Here is a 26,211-nt window from a genome sequence, read left to right as displayed (position 1 = left end):
TGACCATTGTCTTCACCTAATCAATCACAGAAACTGCCTTGCCAAAAAGGCCTCTTCCAGGAGGCTTTCCTGACCCAGTTTTGGCTGAGGGGGAAGCTGAGGGAACCATATTTTTTTTTCCAAGTGACCCTACTTATTCCATAATGGACCACAGGTGATTGGACCAAAGCCCTTCACCAGACCCATCTGTAGCTTATCTCTAGGTTAATTACCATCCTCTGTTATGGCTTGGTGGGGGCGGGGACAAAGCTCTGCCCAAACAGAAATTATATTTAGTGGCCAAGCCAACAGGAATACCTCTCTATGGAAATTCTGAACTAGAAGTAGGGCAAAGACAAGACAGTTAAAAGCAGGAACTGAAGGTGGAATAATGTATGGAAAGAAGCTATGCCATTAGGAGCCACAGCAAATAAGGTATGATGGAACAGAAATTGAAATGAAGAAGAAGCTGTGAGGGGGACAGAAGATTTTTCTTCACAGCTGAGCAGCAGTGAGAAAAGTAGAGAGGAAACATATATGGAGCAACTAAGTTACATTCACAGTGCAACACTGAGGTAAAAATTCATTTATTTTTGTTCTTGAGGCTCCCAGAGTGCCATCCATCGAGGTACATTCTCCATGAGGACCTGTTTCTCAGAGTTTCTTTAAAGAGACTGGTTGGGCTTGGATCCCTTCTCATAGTGGTAAGAAATTTTAACCATAGACCCCTCTTTGACCAGGGATGCTTCCTTTTCCTCATTATTGTTCATTCAGGAGAATGAAATGTGTTAATAAAGCTCGATAATATGTGCCCCTGTGTAAAGTCCTATCTAACTTAGAAGTTAAAGAAGTTAAAGAATTGATCCTCTGAAATAAGATAGTCTCCAATCAGACTGATACATGAGTGTTCGCAAAATTGGGCATTGTGGAAGGATACATTCTTATTTTAATATAAAATGTTGATTATAAGTTTAAGTTTCTCCAAAAGCAGAGCCTGACCCAAGTCCTTAGGGATAGGTAGGTTATTTGGTAAGTGATCTCAAAAAGCAGAAGAGAGGCAGCAGGCAGAATAAGACAGGCAATAGAGGACAAGCCAATAAAGTGTGCATTATTAAGTGATTCTGCTGTGAGCAAATAAGGCTCACTCTCACTTGGTGATCACTAAGGATCCAAGTAGGCGTAGCTGAGAATTTTCTTGTCAAAGTACAGGAAGCTTGGGCATTTATGCACCAATTGTTTTTGTTATTCTTTTAGGGTTGCTTTGGAGCTGCTATTCTCACCACTTCTTCCAGGGAGAACCTGAGACCTGGCTGGTTAGAGAAAGTCCTGAAGGAAAAAAACTGAGTTGTCATAGTGCACACTACAAATGGAAGGCTGTCAGGATGGATAGAACCATTCCACAAGAATTGCACAAAAATCGCAGGTTGGCAGAGGTGACTGTGGTATAGAGCACAGATAGCATATTCTTCAGGTAACAAGCAAAACCTGCTTTTAATATTTGACTCAAATAATTTAGTCTCAAGAAATAATCCTTTCGAGAAGGGAGTTGAGGGAAATTGGAAGGGGAGGTGAACCATGAGAGACTATGGACTCTGAAAAACGATCTGAGAATCTTGAAGGGGTGGGGGGTGGGAGGTTGGGGGCACCAGGTGGTGGGGTATTGTAGAGGGCACGGATTGCATGGAGCACTGGGTGTGGTGCAAAAATAATGAATACTGTTATGCTGAAAAAATAAAAAAATTAAAATACAAAAAAAAAAAAAAAAGAAATAATCCTTTCGCCTGTGTAGTAACTTCTTCCATTATTTTCCAGGACCCAGAAAAGAAGTATCTGCACAATCCCTTGGACTGGGAAGGGCTTCAGTTACATTTTGTTCAGCTTCCCAGCCACTTCTAAGGCTAGGAGATACTAGGTCAATTTTGATGAGGGAGCAGGAGGCTGGCTGAGGACAGAGCAAAAGCTGGCACCTTGCATCCCCTCTCCATCCGCTCCCCTCGGATGTGTGTGTGTGACATTCCTCAGGCACCCTTGACAGCCATAAGCGAGAAACAAATAGTTAACTTGCAGAGATCACAATCCTACAAGACAGGAGTCTCCCTTGGTTTACAAATGTCCTAGAGATCTACAAACAAAGAAGTTCCCTTATCAATAGCACAATTTCCAGAGGCAAATAACTCAGTTCCTCAAGCCCTAATGTCATCCTCACCTCCATAAACAAAACTGAAGGAGGCTAAGGTAGAAGGAAATGTAAATATAGTTAAATCTCTTCTGAACCTAAATCTCACTAACAAAGATGCTTGATAGCAGGATTGTGACATCCCACTGGGAATCTCCCAACTATCTTGATGTTAATGGCTGGCCAAAAGACAACATTGATCAAGCAGCAAGGCCTCGGGTATTCCAGCACCTTGTAGCCCTCTTTAGCATATGAACGCTCAGTTGAAACCTCCCTTCCCCTCACCTTCCCCACCGCAAGGTACATAACCTGCCATCCCTCACCATCCCAGGCAGCCCCTCTTCCTGCCCACGGGTCCTGTCCCTGTGCTGTAATAAACTACCATTTTGCACCAAAGATGTCTCAAGAATTCTTTCTTGGTCATCAGCTCCAGACCTCAGCCCACTGAACCTCACCTAGGTTCTAGAACTTCATCAATTTCAGGACTACTGCCTTTGGGCCTCTCCAAAGCATAGTTTATTTAAGAGCCATGACCCTCTATATAGAACTCTGGGTGGTACGAGCTAAGCTAGTAGGTCCAATTCATTTAGGGGGTAACAACCGTCCTGAAGCACGTATGCATCTTCCAGTCTGGAATGCAACAGCTCCCACCAGTCAGTTGGGAGAAATGACAACCCAAAGGCACAGAAACTCCGATGTTCTTGCCTATTCTGGCAAAAACAAGGAATCATAGAGATGTGTCTTCCCAGAGAGCCAGGGCTGGGAGGGGTTGGTTAGCAACCGGAAGTTGCGGTACCCCGGGTCAGCCATTATTCTGGACCTCGGCAGCCGTAACGTCCCGTCCCGCGTTATCTGTCGGCGTCCTGGCCCCCCGGGAGGTACCGAACGCTGGAGGCGCAGTGAGAACCCCCGGTGAGCGGGGTGGGCTCCGGTCGGCTGGGCGGGCGCAGAGGGCGGTCGGGGGTAGGGGCTGAAGCTCTGTGGGGCTGCGCAGTCCTCGCCGGCCAGTCCCCGGCGCTGACCCCCCAGCATGGTCCCTCCTAAGCTGGGTGTTGGCGTGGACGCCCTGGCCTCGACTTGGGCAGATGCCGGCTGGGGAAGGTAGTGAGGACAGATTCTGAGTCTGTGTGTGTCTGTGCTGCTGGAGTCCGATAATGAGGACAGCGACCGCAGTAGCCAGGCTTTTCCGCTTTTCCTCAGTATTTCTTGAGGTTGATAGAAACAGCTTGAGACTTCCTAAAGCTGTGGCAAGCAGACTCCTAGGGACTTGTTTCTTTGGTAGGGATGGAATAATTTCCATCTTTTAATTTGGCATTATAATGGTATTTAAAAAGCAAACTTCCACCAACCATACCAGCATTACTTAAGGGAGTATATTTAAACGCTAAGTACTGGCGCTGTAAATTCAGAATAAATGCCATTCTTGCAAGAAAGGTCATTGCCAACCTGTATCAGTGACTGTGTATAGTTACTGTGTTTTTCGTTTTACGGTTTGCCAGATTACGTGTTTATAACAAACCAGCGTTTGGAAACTGTTGCTTTAGAATGAATGTTGTTTGGCTTTCGGAAGTCTTTAGATGGAAGTATTTTGGACTTTCGGAATTCAGTTCCATGATTTCAGAATCTGCTCCCACAACTTGACCAGTCCAGTGGCCTTGAACTGCTTAGTTCCTCTGAGCCTTCTTTTGCTCTTTCTAACTTAGAGCTCACAAGCCTTTCATAAGAAGCAAACAAACTGTAGTTTTTAGGATTTATTTTTATCTGTGAAGTTAGAGTAAATAGAATTTTAATAATTTATTGTAGAAAATCCTTTTTCCCCCAAGTTTTATTTATCTCAAAATAAACTTTATTCTTTTGAACAGTTTTAGTTTCACCCCCAAATTGAGCAGAAAACAGATTTTCCATACACTTCCTACCCCCCATTCATGCGTAGCTTTCCTCACTAAAAACATCCCCCACCAGACTGGTACATTTGTTAAAATCAGTGAACCTTGATTGACATGTCATAATCACCCAAATTCTATAGTCATTACATTAGGATTTACTCTTGGTGTTATACATTCCATGGGTTTGGACAAATGTAAAATGACATGTGTAATGTAGCCACCATTATAGTATTGTACAGACAATACTATATTGCCCTAGAAATACTAGGATTGCCCTAGAAATCCTCTGTGCTCTGCCTGTTCATCCGTTTCTCCTCCCAACCCCCGGTCACTATTGACCTTTTTATGGACTCCAACGTTTTACCTTTTCCAGAATGCCATGTAGTTGGAATTGTACAGTATATAGTTTTTTCACATTGACTTCTTTCACCTAGTAATAGGCATTTTACGATTCCTCCATATCTTTTCATGGCTTAACAGTTCTTTTCTTTTTAGTGCTGAATAATATTCCATTGTTGGGATGAACCACAGTTTATCCATTCACCTACTGAAGGACATTTTGGTTGCTTCCAGATTTTGGCAGTTACGCATAATGTTGCTATAAACATCTATGTCCAGGTTTTTGTATAGATATGTTTTTAACTCCTTTTAATAAATACCAAGGAACACAATTGGCAGATTTTATGGTAAAGATTATGTTTAGCTTTGCAAGAAACTGCCAAACTGTCTTCCAAAGTTGGTTGTACCGTTTTGCATTCCTACCAGTAATGAATGAAAGTTCCTTTTGCTTCACATCCTCACCAGCATTTGGTGTTGTCCGAATGTGTTCTTGTGTATTCTGGATTTTGGCTATCTTTTTTTTTTTTTTTTTTTAAAGATTTTTTAAGGATTTATTCATCTGACAGAGATCGCAAGTAGAGAGGCAGGCAGAGAGAGAGGGGGAAGCAGGCTCCCCGCTGTGCAGAGAGCCTGATGTGGGGCTTGATCCCAGGATTCCAAGATCATGACCTGAGCTGAAGGCAGAGGCTTAACCCACTGAGCAACCCAGGCGCCCCTGGATTTTGGCTATCTTAATAGGTGTGTAGTGGGTATCTTATTGTTTTAACATATTTCTCTGATGACATATGATGTGGAGCATCCCTTCATGTTTTGTTTAGAATCTGTATATCTTCTTTGGTGAGGTGTCTGTTAAGGTCTTTGGGCCATTTTTTAAATTGAGTTGTTTTCTTACTGTTGAGTTTTAAGAGTTCAGTTCTTTATCAGATATGTATGTCTTTTGCAAATATTTTTCTCAGTCTTTGGCTTGTCTTCTCGTTCTCTTGACATTGTCTTTCACAGAGCGAAGTTTTTAAATTTTATCAAAGTCCATCTTACTGTTTTTTTTTCATGGATCACACCTTTTGTGTTGTATCTAAAAAGTTATCACCAGGGGCGCCTGGATGGCTTAGTGGGTTAAGCCTCTGCCTTCAGCTCAGGTCCTGTTCTCAGGGTCCTGGGATCAAGCCCCGCATCGGGCTCTCTGCTCAGCGGGGAGCCTGCTTCCCCCTCTCTCTCTGCCTGCCTCTCTGCCTACTTGTGATCTCTCTCTCTGTCAAATAAATAAATATTAAAAAAAAGTTATTGCCATAACCAAGATCATTTAAATTTTTTCCTCTGTTATCTTCTAGGAATTTTATAGTTTTGCATTTCACATTGAGATCCATCCTCACTTAATTTTTGTGAAGGGTGTAAGATTTATCTAGGTTCATTTTTTTTTTTTTTTTTTTGCATGTGAACGTCCAGTTATCTTGGCACCATTTGCTGAAAATACTTTGTTCCACTGTATTTTCTTGCCTTTCTTCATTTATCAAATAACAGTTTTATTTGTGTGGATCTATTTCTGGACTCTGCATTTTATCCATTAATTTATCTATTCTTTCACCAACACCACGCTATCTTGATTACTATAATTTTATCATAACTCTTCATGTGTGGTGTCAGTCCTTCAGCTTTGTTCTTCTTCAATGTCATGTTGGCTGTTCTGGGTCTTTTGCCTCTACTATAAACTTTAGAATGGGTTTGTTGGTATCCACAAAATAACTTAGCTGAGGTTGTAATTGGAGTTGCACTGAACTAAAGATAAAGTAAGGAAGAACTAGCACTTTGGCAGTATTGAATCTTTCTGTCTGTGAACGTGGGATAGAAATCCTTTTTGAAAGTTCCTTTCCATCACCCTCAGATCAGTTACTAAGAATCTGTTCAGTTTTTCTCAGTTATTTTATCCAAGTGCTACATAGTTTAGAACTTAATCATTTGTTTAGACCATTGTTAAACTTCACTGGCCTTCTTGAGATGTAGCCCTCCCTCCCCCATCATTCCTCCCATATAGATTTTTGACCCTGTTAGTTAATACTACATTCATGCTTGGAGTAGGAAAGGCCTTTCTAACAATGACACAAAACCTAGAGCATGAAGAAAAAGATTGGTTGCGTGGCAAAACAAATAAAAACAAAGTCACATAAGGTGTATGGCAAAGACATGAGAAAAGGAAAGAAATTTCCACTCCCATTATAACAACGGACTAATTTTCTTGCAGTGTAAACAGTGTGTACACAATAGTCACTATCAAAATGATAAAGTTGCAAGGCACCTGGGTGGCTCAGTCGGTTGGGTATCTGTGCTTGGCTCAGGTCAGGATCCCAGGGTCCTGGGATCCAGCCCATGTCAGACTCCCTGCTAAGCTTTCCCCTCTCTTCTCCCCTCCCCTGCTGCTTGTGTGCATGTGCGAGCACTCTCTCTCTCCATCAAATGAATAAGTAAAATCTAAAATATAATTATAAGGTCATATAAATTTTGATCCAGCAGTTCCTTGAGGAACTTTTCACGTTTATGCCTACAGACATGCAAATTGATGTATGCTCAAGGTTTTTAATGATAATATTGTTTTTAATAAGAAAAAATTGAAAACTGCCCATCTGTAATGGAGTGGGTAAATAAATTACGATACACCTGTATAGTGATACCATGCGTCAGTAAAAGACAGGAGGGGCTGTGTGTGACCGGAAGGACTTCTATGATACATTTTTTTTAAGGATTTTATTTTTAAGTAATCTTCTAAGTTATCTCTGTACCCTCCCTGCCTGCCTGCCTGCCTGCCTTCCTTCTTTCCGTATAAAGCACATTTCTAATAGAGCTGTATGTGCTATTATTCCCATGCTTTTGGAAATACAGTTCTTCCTGGAATGGCTTGCCTAATACTGCAATGGTCTTTTTATTTTTCTTTAAAGTCCAGTCTAAAATAACCTTTCATGAATTCTTTCTGTGCTGGTATGACCTCTTATTAATTTTATTTATATACTATATTGAAATTGTGTTTACATTTCTGCCTCATCTGCTTAGTTATAAACATGCTCTGTAAGGGTCCAAGTGTTAAATAAAATTAGTGAGGGTGCTTTCATATGTCATTGACAGTAATGTAACTGTTATACTCTCAAAAGCTTAAAACTATTTGTACCTTTCAGCCCAGCAATTTTTTTTCTGGGAATTTTTCCTGAAAAAATAAGCAGAGATGTATCCAATAATTCACTAGCAAGGATAGTCATTGTGGCCTAATTTATAATAGGAGGAAATTATAAATAATTTAAATATCTAACAACAGGGGAGTACTTAAGTATGAATGGTCTCATATTCTCTTAAAATAATGATGAGGATTATGTAATATATATTTACAAGATATATGTGAAAAGCAGGTTACAGAGATGTACTGTTGGTTCCAGTCTTGTGATACAAATTGGTGCAGATGATCAGAAGAATGTAGTACAAAACAATAGCAGTGATTATTCTCTGGTTTTGTCTTTTCCGATTTTACAAATTTTATGTTTGTAATGAGAAAATTAATGTTATTTCCAAAAAAAGATTTTTAGAGAGCCACAAGCCTAACTTTTATATAATAAAAGTAAAATTTATCTGAATATTTTTATTGATGTAATGAACAATTTTCAGAGAATTTAAAGTATATATAGTAAAGCTAACTTAGTTTAGCTTTTTGTGTTAATTGAGAAGGTGTGAGGATTTTGTTTCATGTGTATCAGAATTAAGACCTTACTTGTTGACCATAAGGAACATAGGAAAGAGTTCTGTTTATAGAAAGATAATAACTGGGGTGCCTGGGTGGCTCAGTGGGTTAAGCCTCTGCTTTTGGGTTCAGGTCATGATCTCAGGGTCCTGGGATTGAGTCCTGCATCGGACTCTCTGCTCAGCGGGGAGCCTGCTTTCCCCTCTCCCTCTGCCTGCCTCTCTGGCTACTTGTGATCTCTCTCTGTGTAAAATAAATAAATAAATAAATAAAATCTTTTAAAAAAAGATAATAACTGACATTTGAGTCCTTATGCAGATACTGTTCAAAACTTGAAATGTATGTAAATATCAAAATTTTACACAAGGCTGTATATAGTAGGACCTATTATTACCCCTATTCTTCAGGTTAAGAAATAGACTCAGTAGTGAAGTAACTTGTTCAAGATCACACAGGAGTAGCCAGGATGCCCATTATTAGAGTGGTAGATAAAGATTTATTATAATTAGGTGGAGGAGACATTATGAATAAAGACTAAAGGGATTTCATAACTTTGTTTGCAACAGTGGCCTGGGTAACATCAGTGTCTGTGTCCTTAGAGCCTTGGACAGGGGCTTCAGTCAGAGGAGGCACTGCCCAGAACCTAGAACCTTGCATGCAGGGAGCTTCTCTTCATCACTGGAAACTGACTGGGGTCTGGAAATTTTGGTTATTGCTTTGGGTTAACTTTATCAATGATTTCTTGAGGTCTTCTACATGATGTTCTCCAGGCTTTAAGGAAGAAGTCAAGCAAGAATTGAGAGGGCCTGGAGAGGAGCCTTTCTTAAATGACAACAATGACAAGAGAAAATTGGGCCCACAGTGCTCTGAGACAAGAGGGTCTTGTTAAAGGGAAGGATGATACCTGGAAATGGGGAACCAGCTTCCAAGGAAGCAGCTCCTCTGTTTGGGAGACATCCCACCTGCACTTTAGACAGTTACGTTACCATGAGACATCTGGACCCCACGAGGCACTGAGCCGGCTCCGGGAGCTCTGTCGTCGGTGGCTGAGGCCAGAAGCCCGTACTAAGGCCCAGATCCTGGAGCTGCTGGTCCTGGAGCAGTTCCTGAGCATTCTGCCTGGGGAGATTCGGACCTGGGTGCAGATCCATCGCCCTGGGAGTGGTGAGGAGGCCGTGGCCCTGGTAGAGGAGCTACAAAAAGACCTTGATGGACCAGCACTAAAAGTGAGAAAGGGGGAGGGGAAAATTTTGGGATGGAAGGAAAGAGAGAATTAAGGCAGGGCAAGCTGGGCTGGAGGGTGATCCTGTAATTTTCATAAACAATTAATAGCTCATTAGCAACCCTAATGCTTATTACAATAGGTTCATGAGCTGTTTCAGATCATAGAATATCTGTGGAGAAATGGATTTATGATTGGCATCTTGGGCCTAATTCAGAGTTAGCAAAAAGGCATTGATTGCATTTTATCCCTCCGGGTGATGCCTGCTAATGCAGAATTCGGTTGAATAACCCGAGGAACATAGTATTTCTAAGTGTTCCCCTAAACAGAAGCATATGTATCGTTTGTATAAGTTTATTAAGAATGATGATATAAGCTTGGAGTATAAAAGAATGATTTAGAAAGCTTCATTCTTGAAGCTTTTTTCTTGAAGCTTTCTAAATCTGGCAGGACCTCCCCTTGTGTGCCCCTAATGGGGATTTTGTGAGCTGAGGGATTGGGTTGAGATACTTACTTTCGGAAAGATTTTATTATTCTTGACCATTAAATTGGGATCTTAATATATTTCCTAGTGTGTGTGAGATCTCTTTCTGTCAGTCTGTAGTCCACTAGAAACATTTGTATATAAAGAGTCTGAAACATAACTTACACTTGGGAGTGGCACCGAGGAGGGGCTTTTATTTTAATCATAAAAATGAAGAATTTTAGAGCTATATATTTCATTCCAAGGCACTCCTTATTTGAGAGATAGGAAGGTGGAGGCAGAGAAAGATTCACTGGATTTCCTTATGTCGTATATCGAGCTAGCAGCAAAACCATGTGTTTAGACTCTTGGTGTTTCTTCTGTTGGAGCAGGAAGGGATAATAAAGGGGTAAATAAGTAGAAGAGTGTATTGAACCCAGCCAAGTCTGATGTAAAACCAGGTCTGAAGCTAAAACCCATACTCTTAATTATTACTTATTACTTCGCATTCCCTCCTTAGCCCACACCCAGATCTCTCTTCTGTTTCCACCATTCTGTTCAGTCTCAGTGAGAGAGGTCACCGGTGCCATGAGTGGGGCTAGAGGGCCAGCTCCATTGTTCTCAAGGCAAAGGTTTACTGCTGTTTTGATGCTTGATACTTGAGGTGGATCTTTGATATCATAGTTCTAGATTGTGAGCAGAAAGAAGTCTGTAGTGGTTAGGTGAGTCTGTTTTCTGGAGGTACAAGAAGAATCAGCTTACTTTGTTTTGCTTGTTCCTAGGTTCCAGTTCTTGTTCAGGACCAGGATCTTCTTCAGGAAGGGATGAGCACTCCAGGAACAGTAGTTCCTCATGCACCCACTGGCAGCCACATAGCAACTGAAATTTGCCAAAATCCTTTTACTGACGCAGTGATGTTCAATCTCCAGGATCCTCAAGATGGTACTTAGTGATCCTGGCTTTGGATTTTCTCGGGATCTTTATTATGGGTCTTTCCACAACTAGCAGTTAGTTGCTTCCTCTTCTTTCTTGTACATGAAACCCTTATGGTACCAAGTTCTTTCTGTTATTCTCCCACCTATCCTTTCCTGGGTCCCTGTGACCTTTTATCCATACTTATTGCTGTTCTTTTATTATTCCAGTCCTGTACATGGAGGTCACTCAGGCCATTTTATAGCCATCATTGTCTAGCCCTGGGAGTTGTGGGTCTTTTTGAATTCCTTGTTTGTAGAAGAAACAGGACTTGGATTAGTAGTCAGGAATAGCAGTGATTTCACATGCAGCTTTTGCTCCTTCCTCAGATTCCCCTGCACCTGAAGCTTCTGCCCTTTCCCAGGAAGAGAACCCAAGAAATCAATTAATGGCCCTCATGCTCCTAACAGCCCAGCCCCAGGTAGGTTTGCGTTCTCTTTCCTTCCTAAGGCCCTCTCTGCACTACCAAACTGTGGCTGAGGTGTTCTCTGTCATCCTAGTATTTGGGGCCCAGTCAGTTCCTATCTGTAAATCACAGTCCATGTGATTGGAAGGTAGACTATGTGGGGTTTCCTTATGTCTGTCTGATAGCCCTTGCTCACCTCATGGCCTCATAATGTATCCTTTACTAAAAGTGAAAGGAACTTTTCAGTAGGAGACCTCCTGGGCATGGATAATCTCACACATACCTGTCATTTCAGGAGTTGGTGATGTTTGAGGAGGTGTCAGTATGCTTCACTTCAGAGGAATGGGAGTGTCTGGGCCCGATTCAGAGGGCTTTGTACTGGGATGTGATGTTGGAGAATTACGGAAATGTGACCTCCCTCGGTAAGGATTCTGTCTTCCCATCATTCTTACCTTCATTTCATCAGCCTTTGTTTTCTGATTATGAAAGTAGAATATACTTATTTTGGAAAGCATAGGATATTAGAAGAAAATACAGCTTAAACCCAGTCTTTGTAGACAACTACTATCAAAATTTTGACATACTACCTTTCTATATTTTCCTGTATGAGTTTTTTTTTAATTGGCTACATAATTTGTGCCATAATTCAGCCATTTCCTTATTCTAGATAATTTCTGTAATAATCATCTGTCTCTGTAGCTAAGGTCTTTCCTTATTTCTTATTATTTTTTTATAAGTAGAATTACTAGGCCTAAATGTTTGAATTGTTTTAAGGTTCTTCTCTCATGCTATCAAATTGCTTTCCCAGGTGATCTCTGTGCTCATGGAGAGATACATAACATGCTTTTTGCTCTGCCTTTGTTGGTACTGTGTAATCCCATTCTTTTAAATTGTTGCTGATACAATTTTTTAAAAGTTGTAATATCTTTATTCTCTGGAGGACTTTTATCACTAGTAATAAAGTAAGAACATTTAAAAATATTTAGTAGCCATTTGTGCTTCCAACAAACATGAAAATATCTATCATGTGATAGCAACTGTGGAAATGATTCTGCCATTAAGTAGCTTACCATGGTTTGGGAGATGAGCATAGAAAGAATAAATAAGGCAAAGTAAAATAATTAGTATAAGAGTGTGATAAACCTTTTAAGATAGAAATGAAGAGGACCAAGCAACCAGTACCATTCCTGAGATTAGGAAAGGCCATAAAGGAGGTAACTTTGTGCTAGACTTTGAAGAAAAAGGAAAGAATGTTGTTTGGACAAATATACATTAAAAATTGAGGAATCAACTAATGCACTATCTCATTTGGGCTGAAATATAGATTTATAGTGTCAGCTTAAATAGTTGCATATGGTCCCATTGTCTGTGTATCATGATTTACATTGACAGCTTTAGGATACTGAATTTCTATTCAGGAACATTACATGCCTTTCCATTTGTTCAGCACTGCTTTTATGTTTCAGGCCTGTTTTAAAATTGTCCTCTTATGGATCTTGCATATTTCAGGTTATATTGGTTCTTTGGAATTGGAATCTTTTCTCATGTTTCCTAATTGACTATAGTTTACATATATGAAAATACTGATTGTTTTGGGTGTGTTGCAAGCTTATTATTTTATTGTTCACAGTAACTTACACTGTAATTTTTTTTTTTTTTAAGATTTTATTTATTTGACAGACAGAGATTGCAAGCAGGCAGAGAGGCAGTCAGAGAGAGGAGGAAGCAGGCTCCCTGCTAGGCAGAGAGCCCGATGTGGGGCTCGATCCCAGGACCCTGGGATCATGACCTGAGCTGAAGGCAGAGGCTTTAACCCACTGAGCCACCCAGGCGCCCCAACACTGTAAATTTTTACACTTAATTGGAATGTATCTTTTACTATCTTAGATGTGCCGATAGTGGGCCAAACAATCTGTAGTTTTTATATTTTGATACATGTTACCAGACTGCTTTCTACCAATGCTGTACCAACTTACCTTCCCATGAAAAGAGCAGAAGAGGGCCCATCTCCCTTATATGTGCTTATGATTTGGTCAGTGTTTTAAATCTCTGCTAGGTAGAAGACAAATATTATTTTTTGTTTTTCATTTCTTTGATTATTAGTGTGGTTGAAATCTTCTCACATTTATTGTGAAATGTTTCACTTCTATTCATATCCCTTCTACATATTTCATTTATTTATGAGACCTGCTCAACCTTTGCCAAGTATTGCGTATGTTTTTCCCATTTGTTTGCCTTTCAGAGTTATTTATGAACTGTTATTTTTAATCCTTAGGAAATCTTTTATATAGTATTAAATTTGGCAGTATTTTCGTTTTTGGTCTTTGTGATCTTCTAAGTAAAATTATTTTATTTATTTATTTTTAATATTTTATTTATTGAGAGTGTGCAAGCAGGAAACAGGAAGGGCAGAGAGAGAGGAAGAATCTGAAGTGGACTCCATATTGGGCACAGAGCTGTTGTGGGGCTCAATCCTGTGACCCTGAAATCTTGACCTCAGCCAAAATCAAAAGTCAGGCACTTAACTGACTGAGCCACCCAGGCACCCCAGTAAAATTATTTTTCTTTTAAAAAATCACTTGTATTTTTTTCAGATACTGTTATTGTTTCATTTTTATGAATAAGCTTTACTACCTCTAAAATTTATCTTGATATATAGAATGACATATGAATCCAGTTTGTTTCTTTGTTTTTTAACCCAAGTGGCTTTTAGTAGTTGTAATGCTATTTACTCAATAATCCATCTTTTCTAAGAGTTTAAAAATGTTTTATGAGTAAATTGGTGAATTTTATGAAAAACACTTACTATGGATCCATATAACTCATTCTGTAAGCCAAAACAAATTCTTGATGGGTCTGAGGTAAACTAAAAAAAAAAGAAAAGAAAATGGAATTGCTTATTTAGTCTAGCTCTGTGAGGAAAGAGAAATTTGAATCAATTTTAACAAATAAGTTAGGCTTCAACTGCAATATTGTTGGGACTTAAGCAAACAGATACCTAAGGGTTTATTCCCTTTGACCTGATTTTCATTTGAGGATGAAAGGCTAAGGAAAGGCTTAAGGAAATGGTTCAGAAAGAGGAAAATAAGTAACATGTCTAAGGATGGTACCAGCAAAGTATTTATAATGGTTAAAAGTTGGGCACACCCTAATCCCCCGAGATAAAGTACTAAGCAAACCATCGTGTTTGACATGGAGTTACATTACGACACTCTCAAATATGACAATTCTGTGCTCTCAGTTTCCATGCATTGATAAGCTATTTGGTGGAAAAGCAGATTCTCAGATGGCTTGCGCACACTGTTTCAGTTATAAAAGATTTGTTTATGTTTATATAAGGGATTGGAATAGAATTGAAAAGAAATTCAGGTCATATTGAGTCCTTCCCATATATTAAGCTTAACCCCAGCCTTCAAACATTCAAGTTGGAGTGGTAGACATTTATACTAATAATTACAATACAGCATGACAAATGCTATGTAATAAAAGTGTGCACAAGTGTGGGAGCCCATAGACGCTTAGGATAGTAGGACTAGGAGGGTGGGGCAGGAGTGGGTAGCTGGGGAAAGATTTACAGAGAGGGTGGCTCAGTTTTATTGAGATATAATTCACATCTTTAATTCAGTCATTTAAAGATTACAGTGCAGTGATTGTTAGTAATACACAGAATTGTGTGACCATCACCACAATTAATGCTAGAACAGTTCATCACCCCCCAGAAAAGCTTTATACCATATAGCAGTCCCATTCATTTCAGCCAGATGCCCCTCCACCCCAGCCTTAGGCAACCATTAATCTGCTTTCTATCTCTCTAGATTTGTCTATTATGGACATTTTATATAAATGGAATCATACAATATGTGGTCTTTTGTAACTGCTTTTACTTAGCATAATGTTCTCAAGATTCATCCATGTAGTGGTGTGCATTAATACTTTGTTCCTTTTAATGCTGAATAATATTCTCTTGTGTGTATATATATCACATTTTATTGATTCATCAGTTGATAGACATATAAAAATTTTTTTTTTAAAGATTTTATTTATTTATCTGTCAGAGAGAGAGAGGGAGAGAGAGCGAGCACAGGCAGACAGAATGGCAGGCAGAGGCAGAGGGAGAAGCAGGTTCCCTGACAAGCAAGGAGCCCGATGTGGGACTTGATCCCAGGACGCTGGGATCATGACCTGAGCCGAAGGCAGCTGCTTAACCAACTGAGCCACCCAGGCGTCCCGACATATAAAAATTTTGTTTCCACCATTGAGCTATATAAAGGTGCTGTGAATATTTGTGTGCAAGCTTTTGTGTGGATGTATGTTTTCATTTCCTTTGGATATATACCAAGGATTGGACTAGCTGGGTGATCTGTAAAAAGATGCATAACCTGTGTTTTGGTTTCTAAAAGGAAAGAAAACTTTATTATTATTATAGAAATTTAATAGAAACAGAAGAGGAAAGGAATCTACACATAAATGTGAGCAGTAGTAAGCACTAAATGAGAAATAAGATAAAGCTACATTAAGTCGGGTACACAACCTCCAACCTCATTAGCTGGGGAAGCCAGGTGGAGACAGCCTGGCTGGAATCCAGATTGAGAGGCTTGGGTGGAGCATCATCCCTTCAGGCGAGACTTCCAACTGATCGTCCCCATAAGGGCCATACTTATAGAGCAGATATGATGGGGTCTGAAGTTAAAACATCTGTACCCCTTTGTGCGGTTTGGAGTGAGCTACATTTCTATGTTACCATGTTTTTCTATTTTCAAGAAGCCAGGGCTGTTCGTGTTTGCCTCCCCTCCCAGGTTACATACTTGGGAAGTTAGCCCCTCCTGTAGGAGGAGGGGATGTGAGGCTAGATTTATAATTCTTGGCATCCAGAAGGGCTAGTTCTGACCTGGCGGCCAGATAATATATTTTAAATAATGAGGCTTCCAAGGTTCTTCACATAACCTGAGTCTCACAAACAAGGTTCTATAGCCTGCCTGCATACATGCAGTCTAGGTGGTTGGTTATGCAAGACAAATTGTAGAAACATCCATCAATATAAAACACTGGGTCATAAGGTAACTACGTTTAATCATATGAGGAGCTGACAGACTGTTCCAAAGTTACTGCACCATTTTACACTTTCACTGGTAGTATGTAAATGTTCCAGTTTCTCCAGATCCTTTTTTTAAAGATTTTACTTGAGAGAGAGAGAGCGGGAGCACAAGAAGTGGGAGGGTCAGAGGGAGAAGCAGGCTCCCTGCTGAGCGGGGAGCATTATGCAGGGCTCCATCCTCGGACTCCAGGATCATGACCTGAGCTGAAGGCAGATACTTAACTGACAGAGCCACCCAGGCACCACAGAGTTTCTCCAAATCTTCCCCAGCATTTACAGTCTTTAATAGTTTATGTTCTTTCTGATTATAGCTATCCTAGTGGATCTAAAGAGATAACTCATTGTGGTTTTCATTTGCATTTCCCTGATGACTAAAGATGTTGTGCAACTTTTCATGTGTTTATTGGCTGTATGTCTTTGAAGAAATGTCTTTTCAGATTCTTGCCTATATTTTAATTGGGTTGTCTTTTTATTCTTGAGTTGTAGGATTTTATGTATTTTAGATACAAGTACCTTATCAGATATGGGACTTTCAAGTATTTTCTCCCATTCTGTGTCTTCACTTTTTCAGTGATATCCTTTGAAGCACAAAAGTTACTAATTTTGATGAATTTCAATTTATCTTTTCTTTTGTTGCTTGTGGTTTGCTCTCCTGTATCCAAGAAACTATTGCCTAATTCAAGGTCATGGAGATTTGTATATGTGTTTTCTTCTAAGAGTTATATTTTCAGTCTTGTGTTTAGTTCTTTGATCCCTTTTGAGTTAATTTTTGTATGTGATGTAAGAGTCCAACTTCATTCTTTCCATGTCTCAGCCCTAATCCATTATCTCAGCAGCATTTCTCCGCCTCCCCCGCCCCCCCCCCCCGTTCCCCCCCACCCCGCCCCATTGAATTGTTTTGGTACCCTTTTGAAAAATCAGTTAGCCATAAATGTGGAGACTTGTTTCTGGACTCTCAGTTCTGTTCTTTTGATTATATGTCTATCCTTATGTCAGTGGAACCCTGTCTTCTTCTTGTTGCTTCGAAGTACATTTTAAAATCAGGAAGTGTGAGCCTTTCAGTTCTGTTATTCTTTTTCAGTGTTGTTTTAGCTCTTCTAGGCTTGTTGAGTTTCCATATCAATTTTAGGATTAGCTTGTCAATTTTTACGATAGGGATGATTGTACTGAATTTGTATATCTGTGTGGGGATTATTGCTGTTTTAACAGTATTAAATCTTCCAAATACGAACAACGGATTTGTTTTCATTTATTTAGTCTTTAACTTTGTGCAACAATGTTTTGTACTTTTCAGAGTATAAGTTTTGTACTTCTTTTTAAAATTTATTCCTAGGTCTTTTATTCTTTTTTATGCTGTTATTTCTTAATTTCCTTTTAGGATTGTTCAGTGCTATTGTGTAGAAATCCCATTGTTTTTTGTTTATTGATCTTGTATCCTGCAACCTTGCTGTATTTACTTAGTTTTAACAGTTTTTTGGTAGATTCTTTAGGATTTTCTCCATATAAGGTCTTGTCATCTGCAAATAGAGGTAGTTTTACTTCTCTGTTTTCAATCTGGATGATTTCTTTCTTTCTGTTGCCTAACTACCCTCGCCGAATCCTGCAGTCTATGTTGCATAGTGGCAAGAACAGAAATCTTATTCTTGTTAAGGGTTCTTAGAGAGAAAGCATCAATTGTTCACCATTAAGTTTGATGTTAGCTTTGGACTTTTTGGTAGATCTTCTTTATCACACTGAAGAAGTTCTATTCCTACTTGATGTCAAGTGCTTTATTCATGAAGGGGTACTGGATTTTACCAGATGCTTTTTCTGTATCTGTTGAGATGATTATGTGATTTTTGTCTTTTATTACATTGATATGGTATATTACATTAATTGATTTTTCAGTATTATACCATATTGCATTCCTGTGATAAATCTCACTTGATCATGGTGCATAATTTTTTTTTTCATGTGTTGGCCGTATTATGTGGGCTAGTATCTTGTTAAGGATTTTTATATCTATATTCATAAGATCTACTTGTCTGTAGATTTCTTTCTTTTTTAAAAAAGATTTTTATTGATGTCTTTGGTTTTGGTATCAGAGTAATACTGGTCTCACAGAGTGAGTTGTAAAGTGTTCCTAAGTGTTCTCTTGAAGAGTTTGTGAAAAATTGGTATTCTTTTAATGTTTGGTAAAATTCATCAATGAAGTACTTTGGGCCTGGGCTTTTCTTTGCAGGGGGTTTTTTGATTACTGACTCAGTTTAGAGATCTATTCAGATTTTCTGTTTCTTCTTGAGTCAGTTTTAGTAATTTGTGTCCTTCAAGGAATTGCCCATTTCATCTTAAATTGTGCAGTTTATTTGCACAGAATCATTTCTAGCATTCCCTTAGAATCCTTTTTATTTCTGTAGTATTTGGTAATGTCTAGAGGGGGTGACTTTTGGGCTTATTTTTAAGGGTGTAGGGTATTGGGCTTGTAGTGAATTGGGAAGAGGAAGAACAATTGAGGAAAAGAAGAAAGCATGGACAGTGATAGAGAAGTAAGCAGAAACATGACATGTATGGGGATCCACGTATAGTTCTCTTTGGCTAGAGTCTAGGGCATAAAGAGTAATGGCAAGAAGTGAAACCAGAAGGATAGGCAGAGAGCAGCTGAGGGCATCTCTTAGGCTGTGCTGGTTACTTGTGCTTTATCCTCTAGGCAATGAAGAATTGTGTATTTTGAGCAGGTGAGTGACATGATCAAATTTACCTATTGGAAAGATAATTGGCAGTAGAATGGACATGGATTAAAGGAAAAGGGAAGGTTGGAAGTAGGGAAGACTCTTTGTTTCTTGCAGGCTTCATCAAAGATTGAAGAAAGTAACCAGCTTCCTCTTATCAGTCTGACATTTTCCCACCAAGTCTGCTAAAGCTCACTGGGCCTACACATTGTCTGATTTCTATGCAAAAATTTCTGTACCAAAATTGGTTAAAATAGTTTAACCAGCTAATGACTGTGTGTCCAAGAACTGCTGATTTCTCTATTTTTAAGAATTTTATTTTATTTTTTAAAAGATTTATTTATTTGAGAGAGACAGGAAAAGGGAAAGAAAGCACAAGCAGGGAGAAGGAGCTGAGGGAGAGGGAGAAGCAGACTCCCCACTGAGCAGGGAGACCAATGTGGGACTTGGTCCCAGAACCCTGGGATCATGACCTGAGCCAAAGGCAGACATTTAAACTGAGCCACCCGGGCATTTTTTTTTCCTTTCAAGGCATTTAGAACACGTATTTTAAGGCAGTTCTGTCTTTCTGTTTTTGTTTTTTGTTTTAAGTAAACTCTGTGCCCAATGTGAGTCTCAAACTCACAACCCTAAGATCAAGGGTTGCATGCTCTGTGACTGAGCCAGCCAGGTGCCCCAAGAATTGCTAATTTTTTAACCATTTTTCATCTCAATTAACCACTTGCAGCACTTCCACTTCTTAAAAGCATTTCTACTTCTTTAAAACACTTCTACTTGCTTAAACAGAACTTTCATGAAACCAGCATCCAGGTTAAACTGTGAAGCCACTCCTTCATCCAATCACTGTGAATGAGGAAACTGGAATACCAATATTGAATAGGACACATGCCTATCCCTATAATCAGGTGAAGCAGTGTGATTGGCAGTCTTGCCTGAATCCTGGAGAAAGGGACATCCTGGAGAACCTGACCTAAGAATGTAGTTCAAGTTGACATTTATTAGGTTTTTTCTATCCTCACCCTCTCATAAATTAAATTTATAAGAGAATAAAATAGCTATTTCTTTCCTATGTGTTTTCTTTCTATTTGTCTAGAAGAACAGTGTTGTTATCCACTAATAGAAGATAATACCACTATTATTCACATTATTTTACTTACTGGATAATTTGGGGAACAAGTACATAATTTCTCCCTATATTTGAATGGTGAAGGTAAGTTGCCAAAACATTTCAAAAAGATTAACTTTTCATTTTACAATATTTGAGAATGTGGAGTAGAAAGGGACTGGCAGTTTACTAGTTCAGCCACATCATTTTATAGATGTATTATGTTTTTAAAATGTCTCTTTCAATTTTTTTTACATTCTGTATTTCTTTATGTATATTTTAAGATTTCATTTATATATTAGAGAACAAGCAGGGGAATGGAGAGGGACAAGCAGACTCCATCCTGAGTGCAAAGCCCATTGTGGGGCTTAATCTCACGAACCTGAGATCATGAGCTGAGCTGAATTCAAGAGTCAGATGCTTAACCAACTGAACCACCCAGGCAGCCCTCTTCCTTTTTGTATTTAATTGAATCTAACCCAGTCCTGATGTTTTCCATTTCTCAATTTTAAAAGGAATAGTGGGGGTATAGATGAATTCTAAGCATTAAGTTGCTTTTTAGTGGATTTTTTTCCCTATAGGTTACTTGCTTTCAAGTAATTAAAAAATGTTTGTGTACTTGACTCTTCAAAAATTAAAGATTGTTTTAGGGTCCTGAGGTATATTTTCTCTCCATTAGAGTTTCCACCATCCTAGCAGGAAGAAAATAAAGAGACAGTCCTTTATAAGCCAAATGATTCTCCCTGTTCCATCCAGCTTCCTGAGCTTCATGGTATGAACAACCTACACATGATCCCGTGTTCTCTCTCTGGTTCTTCCTTACATCTCTTTACTCAATATCATTTATATTTTTCCATCTGCTCCATGATGACAGAGAGCTTAGAAGTGTCTGAGTGAGTTCTGTGTTAAAACACAATCTTGTCAGTGTAGTATTCTGCTTTGTACTTTCATTTAATGAAAAGTATCTTCTTTTTGTATTCATATAAAAATGTGCCCTACTGGCTTGTTTTAAAGTCATTTGAAGATCTTGTTCTCACTAACACAGGGACATGGTAACATTTGCATTTTTAATTCCTTTTACCAGAATGGGAGACCATGACTGAGAATGAGGAGGTGACACCAAAGCCAAGCATTTCTCAAAGAGCTGATTCTCAGAAAGGAACATCCAAAAGACTTCAGGGAGGTGTTCCTCAGACCCTTGATTTTGAGGAAGCTTGTGAATGGCAAGTTTTGGCAAGTCATTGGGGAACTAAAACAGGGGAAAGAGATACCCTAAAGAAAGTTTCCATCTGTGAAAGAGATAAGAAGAAAAGGACTCTACCAGAAAAACAAGGCCAGAAGTGGAAGGAATTTGGAGAAAGCTGGACTTCAGGTTCTGCTCTTTCTGAAAATTTAATAGGTACTGAAGGAAAGAAGTTTTATAAATGTGATATATGTTGTAAACATTTTAGTAAAATCTCCCATCTTATAAACCATCGGAGAATCCACACTGGTGAAAAACCTCATAAATGTAAGGAGTGTGGAAAAGGCTTTATTCAGCGTTCAAGCCTTCTAATGCATTTACGGAACCATTCTGGGGAGAAACCTTATAAATGTAATGAATGTGGGAAAGCCTTCTCTCAGAGTGCTTACCTTCTAAACCATCAGAGAATCCACACTGGGGAGAAGCCTTATAAATGTAAAGAGTGTGGAAAGGGCTTCTATAGGCATTCAGGCCTTATTATACATCTAAGGCGCCATTCTGGGGAGAGACCTTATAAATGTAATGAATGTGGGAAAGTTTTCTCTCAGAATGCTTACCTCATTGACCATCAGAGGCTCCACAAAGGGGAAGAACCTTATAAATGTAACAAGTGTCAGAAAGCTTTCATTCTGAAGAAGAGCCTCATTCTGCACCAGAGAATCCACTCTGGGGAAAAACCCTATAAATGCGATGAATGTGGAAAAACCTTTGCTCAGACCACTTACCTTGTTGACCATCAGCGGCTCCACAGTGCAGAGAACCCATACAAGTGTAAAGAATGTGGAAAAGTTTTCATTCGAAGCAAAAGCCTCCTCTTACACCAGAGAGTTCACACAGAAAAGAAGACTTTTGGTTGCAGAAAATGTGGGAAAATTTTCAATTCAAAATCAAACCTCATTGACCATAAGAGGATGCATAGCAGAGAGAAGCCATATAAATGTACTGAATGTGGGAAAGCCTTTACTCAGAGTGCTTACCTTTTTGACCATCAGAGACTCCACAATGGAGAGAAACCTTACGAATGTAATGAGTGTGGGAAAGTTTTCATTCTAAAGAAGAGCCTCATTTTACATCAGAGGTTCCATACTGGAGAGAATCTCTATGAATGTAAAGACTGTGGGAAGGTCTTTGGTTCTAACAGAAACCTGATTGACCATGAGAGACTACACAATGGGGAAAAGCCCTATGAATGTCGAGAGTGTGGGAAGACTTTTATCATGAGCAAAAGCTTCATGGTCCATCAGAAACTACATACACAGGAGAAATCCTACAAATGTGAGGATTGTGGGAAGGCTTTTAGTTATAATTCAAGCCTGCTTGTACATCGGAGAATCCACACTGGAGAAAAGCCCTTTGAATGCAGTGAATGTGGAAGAGCTTTCAGTTCTAACAGAAACCTCATTGAACATAAGAGAATCCACAGTGGTGAAAAACCCTATGAGTGTAATGAGTGTGGTAAATGCTTCATTTTGAAGAAAAGCCTCATTGGACATCAGCGGATTCATACAAGGGAAAACTCTTATAAATGCAGTGACTGTGGGAAAGTCTTCAGTTACCGCTCAAACCTTATAGCGCATCAGAGAATCCACACTGGTGAGAAGCCCTATGCATGTAATGAGTGTGGGAAAGGCTTTACTTACAACAGAAACCTTATTGAACATCAGAGAATTCACAGTGGGGAAAAAACCTATGAATGTCATATATGTAGAAAAGTTCTTACCTCTAGTAGAAATCTTATGGTACATCAAAGAATCCATACTGGAGAGAAGCCTTATAAATGTAATGAGTGTGGAAAAGACTTCAGTCAGAATAAAAACCTTGTTGTACATCAGAGGATGCACACTGGGGAAAAACCATATGAATGTGAGAAGTGTAGAAAATCTTTTACTTCTAAGAGGAATTTAGTTGGCCACCAGAGAATCCATACAGGAGAGAAACCATATGGGTGTAATGATTGTAGTAAAGTTTTTAGGCAGAGAAAAAACCTTACTGTACATCAGAAGATTCATACAGATGGAAAACTTTGTGAATGTGATGAGTCTGAAAAAGAATTCTCTCAGACTTCAAACCTTCATCTTCAACAAGAAATCCATACTGTGAAGGAATTCTCTTGGTTCCAAAATGCCAATGAGTCAAAGAGAGAGATTCAGAAAATCTAATGTCATTTGTAAAATAAGATAGAATCCCTGCCTACTTACGTAACTGCTAGACAAATGCCAGTATATGGTCCTTGCAAGGAAAAAATTCATGATTGACCGTTTTATAGACAAGCAGTTTTCATGTGAAAGAAAGTTAATCTAGACTTTCAAGACTACAAAAAACATAAACCAAATTCTAGTTAAAGAATGCTATGTCTTAGACCATTTGTTATGACTCTGGAAAGGGACCTTAGAGCACTTGAAGACTGAAGAAGCTTATGAGATGTAATGATGTAGTTGTAAATGATAACAAAAATATCTTTGTATTAAAAAGTGGACATTGTTTCTGAAACGGTGTATATTGTACATTTTAAAAATAGCATCACTGCTACAAAAAGTCTCTGTTGACTATATGATCAAGGCATGTCAGACATGGAGTTGAGTGGGCAAGAGTCTGCAGTTTGAGAACAACTTAAGAGTGTTAGATTTGGAATTAGAAGACTGAGGTTTAGGTCCTGGCTCTTTCTCTTACTAGCTATGTAATGTTAAGTCAGCCTCTAAGCCTCAGTATCTCTGTCAGTCAAATGTTGACCTACCTCAGTGGGTTTGAGGATTAAGTGAAAATCTATTTGTGAACAAACTTTGTGAAATAATTTAGTTGTCAATGAAGTTGAGTAAAAGAGGTATGGTCAAAATCTAGAACATGGCACAATGTAATGTTTGCTCATCATGTCAATATTAGGGCTCTGGGAACTTCAAAAATATTCATATTTATAGTAAGAGGAAGTATGGTAAATAGCCAACTTCAGTAGTCTAAGAAGACTTTTTTTAAAAACAGTTTTCAGAATTTTGATGGGATTAATGGATAATATGCCTAGTTTGTTTTGATGGTGAAATATTGGCTTTTATGGAAAAACATTATTATGTCCAGCTGTTAACACTGATGCCAAGGAATACTATTTTTCAACCTTCATATTTGAAGCCTGGCAGATATAGAATGTCAAAATGGAAGGACAGTCCTATGTTGCTTTCTTTGTTTATAGGGAAAAATCCTCAACTCCAACCCCTGAGTTAATGATTCCTGCCATTTCATTCTCAATTCTAATGTACATTTCACCATTGCTGACATATGAAAGCTTGTTACTCAAAGATTCTGTTCCAGTACTCAACTTACTACATAAGTTTCACACAGAACCAATTCCTTAAAGCTCTGATTAAATCAATTCAGAATCCACCCTCTGGTCAGGCCCATTACTGCCTGTGAACAAATCATTCATTCAGTCTTTTCTCTTTTGTACATTTGTGGATTTAATTCATATTCTTGAATAGCTAGTTTTATATTGTAATTCTCAAAACTCCCAGTTCTGTAGCTGGACTATAAATACCTTAATATCCAGATTGTGTTTCTAATAGTTGCATTGAGCTGATGTGTTGATAAATGTTACTAATTCAGGCGGAGTTTCTTGAGGGCTTCCTTGAAGCATTCCTTAATGAATGCTTTTCATTAGACTCAAAGGTAAACAAGAGTGAAAAATGGAAGGGCCCAAGATTTAAAGTCTTAAAACCTAGGTAAAAGTGAGCTTCTGCCACTTTCCTTGGGCAGATGTGTTTATTATTTAGAGCCTTGATTTCCTCATCTGTATAACAGGGAGGAGAATATCTACCTCACAAGGTTCTTACGAGGTAATGTATATGGAGATGCTTTGTATCACTGCTACAGAAGAATCACTACAGATTATGTAATTATAAAGGGAAAGATGTACTCTAACAGGGAAACTGGCATTCACCTCTTATCCATCACTAAGATCAAGACTACATTATGTGCCTCCTCATGTGATGCAGTAAGCCAAAAGTGTAACCTGAATTTATTAAGCTTCTTAGACCTAATTGCTAGTTAACAGGAAATACAGGAAGCAGACAAACAAGATAAATGACACCACAAGAAACAAATTTAGAACAGGGTACATTGTATAAGAAAACTGCACTGGATTCTTCAAAAATATGAAAAAGGAAGAGGTGATAATTGTCGAAGCTGGATGAATATTGGGAGTTCATTGTACTGATCTCTGCTTTTATATCTGTAATAAAATTTCCAGAATGAAATGTATAAGAAGTGGGGGTGAGAGGTTATTTTTAAAAAGATGTTAAAGAACCATAAGACGCTAAGTGCCAGAGAGAGACTCACACAAATGCCCAGTTGATTTTTGACAAAGGCACAATAGTAATTCGGTAGAAGAGGGATATCTTTTCCAACAAAGGCTACTGGTGGAATTTGATATCCATAGACATATATCATCCATCCATTTATCCATCCATAGTCAGGATCTAGGACTAATCAAAGAACTCTTAGACTGACATCAAAAGCAGGCTCCATAAAAGGAAAAATGGTAAGTTGGACCTCATCACAATTAAAATAATTTGCTCTGAAAAAGAAAGAAACTTTTAAGAGTGATAAGACATTACAGATTTGGGGAAATACTTGTAAATCACATATATATCCAACAGGACTTGTATCTAGACTATATAAAGAAATCTCAAAACTCAACAATGATAGATTCATTCAATTAAATAATGGGCAAAATACATGTAAAAACATTTATCCAAAATATAGATAGGAAATAATCAAATGAAAAGATATTTACCATCATTAGCCAGTAGAGAAATATAAGTTAAAAATGACTGCACCCCAACAGAATAGTTTTAAAAAAGGAAAACATACATAGCATTATTAAATCTTGGCAAGGACGCAGAGAAACTGGATATT

General features: G+C 38.7%; 1 protein-coding gene across 3 annotated transcripts; it reads left to right on the top strand.

Annotated features, from left to right (window-relative positions):
- The first annotated feature begins 2,835 nt into the window (after nucleotides 1-2,835).
- On the top strand, nucleotides 2,836-25,994 carry ZNF197 (zinc finger protein 197). 3 transcript variants are annotated; one of them, XM_047742365.1, is made up of 6 exons: nucleotides 2,951-3,067; nucleotides 8,852-9,321; nucleotides 10,563-10,722; nucleotides 11,082-11,173; nucleotides 11,454-11,580; nucleotides 21,151-25,994. In XM_047742365.1, the coding sequence occupies exons 2-6, from the start codon at nucleotides 8,923-8,925 to the stop codon at nucleotides 23,466-23,468; spliced, it is 3,096 nt and encodes a 1,031-aa protein (XP_047598321.1). In that variant the 5' UTR covers nucleotides 2,951-3,067; nucleotides 8,852-8,922; the 3' UTR covers nucleotides 23,469-25,994. The 3 variants fall into 3 exon arrangements, with proteins under 3 accessions (XP_047598338.1, XP_047598321.1, XP_047598330.1); XM_047742374.1 differs by having other exon boundaries at nucleotides 2,969-3,067; nucleotides 8,843-9,321; XM_047742382.1 differs by lacking the exons at nucleotides 8,852-9,321; nucleotides 10,563-10,722; nucleotides 11,082-11,173; nucleotides 11,454-11,580 and having other exon boundaries at nucleotides 2,836-3,067.
- Nucleotides 25,995-26,211: the final 217 nt, after the last annotated feature.

Source organism: Lutra lutra, chromosome 1 (assembly GCF_902655055.1).
Source record: "Lutra lutra chromosome 1, mLutLut1.2, whole genome shotgun sequence".
Lineage (NCBI taxonomy): Eukaryota > Metazoa > Chordata > Mammalia > Carnivora > Mustelidae > Lutra > Lutra lutra.
Note: the sequence above shows the minus strand (reverse complement) of the source record. Positions and strands in the feature narration are given on the sequence as shown.